This window comes from Dipodomys ordii, unplaced genomic scaffold (genome assembly GCF_000151885.1).
Source record: "Dipodomys ordii isolate 6190 unplaced genomic scaffold, Dord_2.0 Scaffold218, whole genome shotgun sequence".
NCBI lineage: Eukaryota > Metazoa > Chordata > Mammalia > Rodentia > Heteromyidae > Dipodomys > Dipodomys ordii.
Window position 1 is genome coordinate 623775 of NW_012267434.1, and position 9818 is coordinate 633592.

General features: G+C 44.9%; 1 protein-coding gene across 1 annotated transcript; it reads left to right on the plus strand.

The window, feature by feature from the left end:
- Positions 1 to 7367: 7367 nt before the first annotated feature.
- Positions 7368 to 9603, plus strand: LOC106000438 (epididymal secretory protein E3-beta-like). Its single transcript, XM_013035699.1, has 2 exons — positions 7368 to 7524; positions 8895 to 9603. Exons 1-2 carry the CDS (start codon positions 7507 to 7509, stop codon positions 9351 to 9353), a joined length of 477 nt encoding a protein of 158 aa, XP_012891153.1. The 5' UTR covers positions 7368 to 7506; the 3' UTR covers positions 9354 to 9603.
- The last annotated feature ends 215 nt before the right edge of the window (positions 9604 to 9818 follow it).

Here is a 9818-nt window from a genome sequence, read left to right on the forward strand (position 1 = left end):
GCTCAAGGCTAGCGCTCTACCACTTGAGCCACAGTGCCACTTCCAGCTTTTTTCTTTTTGCTTATGTGGTGCTGAGGAATCAAACCCAGGGCCTCGAGCATGCAAGGCAAGCACTCTACCACTGAGCCACCTTCCCAGCCCTACCTCTTTTAAAAACCTAACAGGTACCCCCTATTTTTATTAAACAACAATGTGGGGAATGTAAGCATTATGCCCACCTTTGGTCCTCAGCTCCACCCAGATCTGACGCTTCCCTGCCCTGGAGTTCCTGCCATACTGCTGATCCCTCCCTCTCTCTACCCAGACCCACCTGAACTTCCTTATACTTCCTACCCCCCAGACCATGCTGCTACCTAGATAGTAGAGGCTGCCATGTGCTCTCTTTCCAGGGGAAATATTGCTCCTCTAATAAACCTTGTAATAATCTTTCTCCTGTGCCTGCCTGCCTCTGCATGGTCCCCTGGCATGGGTGTGAAGGATCCTTTCATTGATCCTTTCACCGATATAATGTGTCATTGAATACTGACATAGTAGGATATTGAATGGTATTGAGTGTGTGTGCTGTGAAACAGTGTGACATATTCAGCTGTAAAATCAGGAGTTATAAGTTAGAGCTATGTAATTTAGAGGTAAGGACACACACAGGGAGCCATCCCCAAGGCAACTACCCCATCACCATCACCAGACTCAGCCAGAAGCAAAGCTGCCACCAAGGCAACCCTGATAATCAGACATAGCCAGAAATGAAGGCCCAGCCTAAACATATAAAAAACCCAGGGCAGCAGAGACAGCAAGATGGCCTCCCCAAGTGAGGTGACTCCATGCCAGACTGGCCCTCCGCTGGAGCCACCCTGGCAAGCCAGCCGCTTTTCCCTTCAGCGACTCAGAGCAGCCTGGAGGACACTCTTGATGGACTCCCCTCAACCTCTGGACCAAGTGATGTGACACTTGAGCTTCTCTGGGTGTGGGACATGAAGAATCCCTCACATCCATCCCAGGGAACCACGCAGGGGCAGGAAGGCACAGGAGAAAGATTACAAGGTTTATTAGAGGAGCCATATTTCCCCCAAGAGGGGGCACATGGCACCCTCCACTATCCAGAAAGCAGTAGGAGGTCTGGGGGTAGGAAGTGAGGTTGATGAGAGCTCAGCTGGGTCTGGGTGGAGAGAGGGAGGGGCCAGCTGTAGGGAAGGAACTCCAGGTCTGGGAGGAGCTCAGGTCTGGGTGGAGCTGAGGATCAAAGATGGACATAATACTAACAGGACGAGCTTAGTAGAATTAGGCGTATGAGTTAGTTACTGGTTTGGATTGTATTTGAAGTGTTGAATAAATTGAGTGAAACTTATTAAGTCTAAGTGTGATGTGCAAAATGCAAACTCAGCACAAGTAGGAATGTTGATTCTAACATGCGCCATGTAGTGGATGATAGGGTATTGGGTTTAACTGGTGTCATCTTGTTTTCATGGTGGAGGCAGGGGAGTCCCACCTCCCAGGTGATGGGTGTGCCTGAGATCCTAGAGGCAGGGGTAGGGGCTTGGACAAGAGGTTACTGGAACTTCTAGTCTTAGGCTGTGAACTCTCAAGCTCTGTGACCCTGCCCCTGACCTGACTCTATTTAGGTCTGGACCAGCTAATGAGCAAGTATATTATGCCATGTGTCTCCTTTCTGCTCTATTAGTGCTATAATTCACAAAGTGAGAGAAACTAGGAAATTTATTTTCACCTGGGCTACACTGGGAAGGTAGCCACTCCAGAAAGCTCTCTTCCCATATGGACAAGTTTCAGGCTTATATCCAGAAAAGACAAAAATAGGGATCCAAGGGATGTACACATTCGCTTCTGAATCACACACTCTACAGAAAATGAAGCATGTGGAATAGCAGCCAGGAATTAAAGATAAGCATTATGTTAATGGGTAGTTTGACTAAAAACACATAAGCATTATTTTGTTTGTTTTAGGCTCTACACTTCCTCATAGACAGTAATATATAGTAAAAATGAAAAAATAAAATGATTGAGGTTTCAATGCAGAATTATTGGTATAGAATTTAGCTATACTGGGCTGGGAAGGTGGCTCAGTGGTAGAGCACTTGCCTTGCATGCATGAGGCTCTGGGTTCAATTCCTCAGCACCACATAAGCAAAAAGAAAAAAGCCAGAAGTGGTGCTGTGGCTCAAGTGGTAGATCCCTAGCCTTGAGCTGAAGAGCAGAGGGACAGTGCCCAGGCTCAGAGTTCAGGCCCCACGACCGGATCCCCCCCCCCAAAAAAAAACCACGAGTTTTTTTAGAAAAATAAGGTTAATTGAAGAGCATACAGGGAAATAGTACACAACACAGACATGAGTGAAAGTGTAAGGTCCACTCCTAGATGGCGAGAATGGCGAGAAGACTCCACCCTCCTCGCAGCAAAGTCTCCACCCAGTACCTGCGTTACCTAGGCAACTGGCACACCTGGAAGAGGTCACATCTGCATCCACAGAGGTCACATTTGAATTTGATGTGGCCACACCTTTCTCTGCCCATACCCTAGATAAGGCCTAGTCCAGGCCCAGATACTCTTTCTCAGCTCTTTCCTTCTCAGCTCTTTTCCAGCTCTCTTCTCTTTCCCATCTCTCTCTCTTTTCCAGCTTTCTTCTCTTGCCCAGATTTCTCTCCCAGCTCTTTCCCAGCTCTCTTTCCCACCTCTTTTCCTAGCTCTTTCCCAGTCTTTCTCAGCTCTTTCCCAGCTCTTTCTTTCTCAGCTCTTCCCCAGCTCTTTCCCTCCCAGCTCTCTTTCCTAGCTCTTTCCCAGGCCTTTCCCAGCCGTGTGGAGGGCCAAGGTAGCCTGATGCCAGCCAGAATGATGAATAAACTTATTCCTTACCTGAATACCACGTGCATGATGCTGTTATTACTTGCCTACCTCTTTTTAGAAACCTAACATAAATGGTGCCATTATGCCAACATGCTGACCAGTGTCTCCCTCAGCCTCATCAAGGCCCCTTTCCCACTCCCCCAATTTTGCCTGGTGATCAAGTGTTTCTCAAGACCCTTAATCCATCTGGTTTACACCCTAAGTGGACAGGCCATCACCAGGTTTTGCTGACCACCCCCATAGCAGTCAAGCTCAAGGGACAGTCACAGTGGATTCACCTGTCAAGAATAAAAAGGGCTCCTTGCCCCTTCTATACCAACACTGACTTCGAGGTACACCTGTTCCCCCCATGGGTCTACCAAGCCCCCTGCCTGAGAATGCTTCTTCCAGGAGACTAGCTTCTTGCAGACATCATGTAACTGGCAGACCTGGAAGCAGTTACCTTCCCCTCCTACTAGGTCACATCCCAGGCCACCTCTGGTCACATGCCTCCCATCTGACCTTAGGAGGGTCCCAGACCCTGAGGTCACATCCAGATCCAGTGTGGCCACACCTTTCCCCCCACCTGGCCACACCTCTTCCTGTCCCTGGCCTAGATAAGTCCTGGCCCAGAGGTGGGTGGCCCATCTTCCTTCCCCCCAACTTTCCTTTTCAGCCATACTTCTCTACCATGCATGGCGGGCTGTGGGGGGGGGGGTAAACAGTTTGGTAAATAAACTTTTTTCCTGCCTGAATAGCGCGTGGTGTTCTCTTCATCAGCTACCTAATGAAACCTACCTATTTAATATACCTTACAGAAAGCACATCTGATAACAGGGGCAAAAATGTTTTAGCATCATGGGTATTTACAATAAATATCATCTACCATGTGGCCAAGATAACACTGGTTAGAATCAGCATCCTACTTCAAATGGAAATCAGAGTTTTAGGCCAAGAGACCAATTGCAGATGTTCTGCGTGTTAGGCACAGCCACTTGCCCCAACATAGTAATGGTAAAGGGAAGAAGATTTATCAACCTTGCTATCAAGCATCCACAGCTAACAGAGACACAGAAAACACTTCAGTTCATCTTCAGGGCACAGACATGAGTGTTAGGTTTAGATAGAAGAGAAATTTTGGGCAGGAGCAAAAGGCAAGCAGTCCTGCCAAAATATGGTGTGGTTAGCTGGCACAGGGGGCTCATGCCTGTAATTCTAGCTACTCAGGAAGCTGGGATCTGAGATCTGAAATCAGCCCAGGCAGGAAAATCCATGAGTTTTTGTTGTTGTTGTTGTTTGTTGTCGGTTGTGGGGCTTGAAGAGGGGATGCTGGATTTAACGGGTGCCATCTTGGTCATGCGGCGGATAGGGAATTTCATTTTACTGGTGCCATCTTGTCTTCTTAGTGGAAGAAGGGGAAGTCCCACTTCCCAGGTGATGAATGTGCCTGAATTCTTAGAGGCAGGGGTGGGACTTGGACAATAGGTTACTGGACCTGCCAGTAGTGAGTCATAAACTTCCAAGCTCCCTGTGACCTTGCCCCTGACCTGACTCTAGTTTAGGTTCAGACCAGCTCAGACCTCATGCCAGGCCTCATGTGCTGTGTCCTTTCTGGCTCTCGTCCAGTCACCATGGTCTCCCACTTCAGCTTTCCATTGGGGTTGATCTGGGTTGTTTGTATTGTTTTTCTCCTCTGACTTTCCTGCTCTCATGGTTCCATGCTCTAACAGTGTTAAATGTGTTAGAGGGGCTGCAGGTCTTTTTGACAATAGTTTGCTTGCAGATGCTGGCCTTTTAATAAAAACTTCCATTTGACCTCTCAAAATGTGGCTTCTTTGTATCTCACAATTGGATTCACTTTCAACAAACTCAGGGTCTGGGTACTTTCCCTGAGCTTTTCACTCAAGGCTAGTTAGTGCTTTACCACTTTGAGCTACAGCACAACTTCCAGTTTTCTGGTGGTTAATTGGAGATAAGAGTTTCACAGACTTTCCTGCCCAGTTGGGCTTTGAACTGGGATTCTCAGATCTCAGCTTCCTGAGTGGTTAGAATTACAGGCATGAGACCCTGGTGCCTGCTTCATGAGATTCTTATTTCCAATTAAATACCAAAAAGCTGGAAATGGAGGTGTGACTTAAGTAGTAAAGTGGCAGCTTGAAGCGAAAAAGCCAAGGAAGAGTATAAGGCCCTGAGAGTTGAAGCTCCAATACTGGTGCTCCCCCCCACTCTCTCTCTCTCACACACACAACCTAGTTGATCATGATCTCAGTCCTCCTTATATCATCACAGAATTCATGGTATTCACAGTAAATGTTTTCCCATGTCTAAAGTAGAACATCACTTATTTGACAAATATAGCACTTGCTGATACTGGAAATGTTTGTGATTGAACAATCATACTTATATCATGTTATTAACAATAGAGCAAGGTGCCAGTGGCTCATGATTGTAATCTTAACTATTGAGGAAACAGATCTGAGGATTGAGGTTCAAAGCCAGACTAGGCAGAAAAGTCCCATGAGACTCATCTTTAATTAGCCAACAAAAAATAAAAAATGGAGGTGTGGCTCAAATGGCAAAACACCAATCTTGATCTAAAAAGCTAAAAAAGAAACAAAGAACTCCTGCTCATCTGGTTGAACCACTACTAAATATCCCCATGCTGCTGATCACATGTATGGTGTATAACATGTGAACACTGTTATATATTACAGACTGAGATAGACAATTTGCTCCAGGAAAGTTAGAATGAACTTGTGACTTAGAAATTATGTAATCACTTAATCACAATCAAAAAAAAAAAAGAACTTCGGGGAAGGGAGGGAGGGAGGGGATGGTAGGGGGAAAACAATGGAGGGGCTAACAATGTTCAAGAGGAAGTGTACTCATTACCTCACTCATGTATCTGTAACCCTCTATATAGTATCTTTACAATAAAAAAAACTCAAAAAAAAAACATTATGGGAAAAAAAAAAAGCTAAAAAAGAGCAACCTGACCCTGAGTTCAAACTGCATACTCCCCCCACACACACACAAAGAAGATATTAGCATAGCACTTTATTATTTAAGACCTACTTTCCCTTGCATTCTTTTTATAAGTCTCCAAATTACTTGCTGATGCTCTACACTGTTCTATAATTAATATGCCTTAGGATATGAGCATTTAAGAAACCATAGATCACTTTTATTTTTTTGGGTCCGGTCATGGGGCCTGAACTCTGGGCCTGGGCGCTGTCCCTCAGCTCTTCAGCTCAAGGCTAGCGCTTTACCACTTGAGCCACAGCGCCACTTCCGGCTTTTTTCTTTTTGCTATTGTGGTGCTGAGGAATCGAACCCAGCGCATGCAAGGCAAGCGCTCTACCACTGAGCCACCTTCCCAGCCCCCCATAGATCACTTTCTTAGCTTACTGTTTTATTTTATTCATTTTTTCCATGCTGAGGATCAAACTCAGAGCCTTGAACATGCTTGGTCAGTACTCTATTACTGAGTTATTTCCCCAGTCCCTTAAACTTGTTCCTTGAAACACTAATTGTCAGCTACTCAGGAGATGGAGGCAAGAGGATTATGAGTTTGAAGCCAGTCAAGGTAAAGTTAGTGAGACCCTGTCTGACTCAAAAGCAAAATATAGGGATGGGAATGTGGCTTAGTGGTAGAGTACTTGCTTAGCATACATGAAGCCCTGGGTTCAATTCCTCAGTATCACATATATAAAAAAAGCCATAAGTGGTGCTGTGGCTCAAGTTGTAGAGTGCTAGCCTTGAGCAAAAGAAGCCCAGGGACAGTGCCCAGGCCCTGAGTTCAAGCCCTAGGACTGGCAAAAAAAATCCCCCCAAAACAAAATCAAAAGCAAATATAAGCAAAAGGCTAGGTTGAGCACTTGCCTAGCAAGCTTTAGATTCTGGTTTAGTATCTCAGGTTCTCTCTCTCTCTCTCTCTCTCTCTCTTTCTCTTACTCCCTCTCTCCCTTTCACAGTCTTTTTCAGCTCTTCCCCAGTTCTTTCTCTCTTTTCTCCCTTCCTTCCTTCCTTTCTTCTTTCCTTCTTTTTTTCTTGTTTTCGGTCCTAAGGCTAGAATTCAGGGCCTGATCACTGTACATAAACACTTTTGCTCAAGGCTAGAACTCTAACACTTCAACCACACCTTCACTTCTAGATATTTGGAGTTTAATTGGAGATAAGAGTCTCATAGGCTTTTCTGCTTAGGCTGGCTTTGAACCACAATTGTCAGATCTCAGCTTCCTGAGTATCTAGGATTACAGACATGAGCCACCAGTGCCTGGCTTAGTATTTCAGTTTATCCATAATTTGTACTTTGGCCTAGATACCTTTTCTATCCTCATTGAAGTGAGTTTAGGAACCAGATCACCAATTGTCTCCTAAAACTACAGCTAACTCTCTCTGAGGCCACTTAATCTGCCATGCTTTGCAAATTTCTTTGTGCCAAGACTCATTCTTTGATGTTTGTACCCTTTGCCTGAGACTAGTCTCAGAGTGAACTTAGTGTTCCACATGAGAGGGTAGGCTCACAGAAAAAGATGCTTTCTCTCACCACGCCCACATCACCATGAGGGCTTTCCTTTCTCTACTGCCGTGGACTTCTTGGGAACAAAGAAAAGAATACAAACTCGGCTATTCAGATTCTCATACCAAGACCACTGCAACCAGCAGCGTGAATGCTTGATCTGAACCAGGTGAGTTATGATAGTTCATGATGGGATTATTGATTTCAAGGCTCAGAATCACTGGGTAGAGACTGATTTTTCAGATGGTAAAAAAGAAAAAATGAGGGTCTGGGAAGGTGGCTTAGTGGTAGAGTGTTCCCCTTGCATGCATGAGGCCCTGGGTTTGATTCCTCAGCAGCAGATAAGCAGAAAAAGCCAGAAGTGGTGCCATGGCTTAAGTGGCAGAGTGCTAGCCTTGAGCTGAAGAGCTGAAGGACAGAGCCCAGGCCAGGAGTTCAATTGACACACACACATACACAGACACAGACACACACACACACACAAGAATAGAAAATGATACATTTTATGTTCTTTTGAACACAGAATCTCCTAAGAGTTTAGTTGCTCATTAGAGCTAGCTGGAGATTGATGGGTTCCTCAGTTTAAGTATAAAGAGAGGCCATACAAGGTGATTAATATATTAATATATTTCTCTTACTTCCTCCCCCCCTCCCATTTCATTCATGGCTTACATATTCTGCCAGATACTTTTCTTTTTCTTTTTTTTTAAGGGGTCCAGTCGTGGAGCCTGAACTCTGGGGCCTGGGCGCTGTCTCTCAGCTCTTCAGCTCAAGGCTAGCGCTCTACCACTTGAGCCACAGTGCCACTTCAGGCTTTTTTCTTTTTGCTTATGTGGTACAGAGGAATCAAACCCAGGGCCTCATGCATGCAAGGCAAGTACTCTACCACTGAGCCACCTTCCCAGATCCCCAGATACTTTTCTATTTCCTATAAACTTTATTATTTAATGAGAGTAATCACCATGTAGCCTGGGAACCACTCAGTAAAATAAAGCCCAGGTACTTTCACTGACAGGGGAAGGAGTTTTAAAGTTTTGCTCTAGCCAGGCACTGGTAGGGTATTCAAAAAGCTGAGATCTGAGAATCATAGTTCAAAGATAGGCTAGGTAGAAAGTCTGTTGGACTTTTTTTTTTGGTCCGGTCATGGGACCTGAACTCTCGGCCTGAACGCTGTTCCTCAGCTCTTCAGCTTAAAGCTAACGCTCTACCACTTGAGCCACAGTGGCACTTCCAGTTTTTTTCTTTTTTGCTTATGTGGTGCTGAGGAATCGAACCCAGGTCTCATGCATGCAAAGTAAGTGCTCTACCACTGAGCCACCTTCCCAGCCCTCTGTTGGACTCTTAACTCCAATTAATCATCCAAAATCCAGAGGCAGAACTGTGGTAGAGTTCCAGTCTAGAGTGAAAAGCTAAGGGACAGTGCCCAGGCTCTTATAGTACTAAATTAATTGATTAATCAGTTAATTAATTGATAAAGTAGAGCTCCACCCACAGAAATATTTTATTGTACTTCCTTTTCTCTTCCCTGTGCACTTACAGGTGACCCTGGTAGCTGACATGGCATCTTCTCTGAAGGTCTGGGGCAGTCTTGTGGCTCTCCTCTGCCTCCAGTGCAGGCTACTTGTTCATGGCCATGACATTTCCAGGAAGGAGTTTATGGCAGAGCACTATCTAAATCCAAGCCAACAATTTCATGTGTACAGATGTGATGTACTTATGAGGGAGAAAGCTCTGAAACACAAGACTTCTCACCTGTTCATTTATGCCTCCTGGTACAAAATCAAGCAAGTATGCAATAGTGTCAACTGGAAAAAACTTTACAGAAATGCCTACATATGGGCCCAGACTCCCATCAAAGTGCTCAAGTGCCACTGGAATAGTTTCACAAATAGCTACAGAGAGATCAGGAGCTACAGCTATGTTCAGTTCCATTGTAATATGGATGGGTATGTGGAAAGCATAGAAGACATGAAGACTATAGACACTGTCTTCTACTAGAAAGACTATGTCAACCCCAGGGCTTTGTTGTTGTGATGTTCTTGTTTATTTTTTTTTCAGATTGGTTCTTGCATTTTTGCTTAAGCTGCCCTTGAATCAAAATCCTCCTATCTATGCCTCCTGACCTGCTGCAATTATAGGCATGCACTACCCTGCTGTGTTCCAGATTTGGGGAGAGTATTTAGTAGTTCTCAAGTGGTGCCTCCAGCCTATATAGCCACCATTACTCCTTGCTTTGCATTTGTGTATCAGTGTTTTTCAATCATTTGTTATGTATCATATAGATTTTTGAAAGTACAAATTTGTTTTACAGTGTTCTTTGTGTAGAATATGACTCTGTCCTCATTTACTTAATTCACTTCTGATTTTTTATTGTTGTTCCAGTGCTGAGGCTTGAACTCAGGTTCTGGGTGCTGTTCCTTAGCTATGCATCCAAGGTTGGGGCTCTACAACTTGAGCCACAAC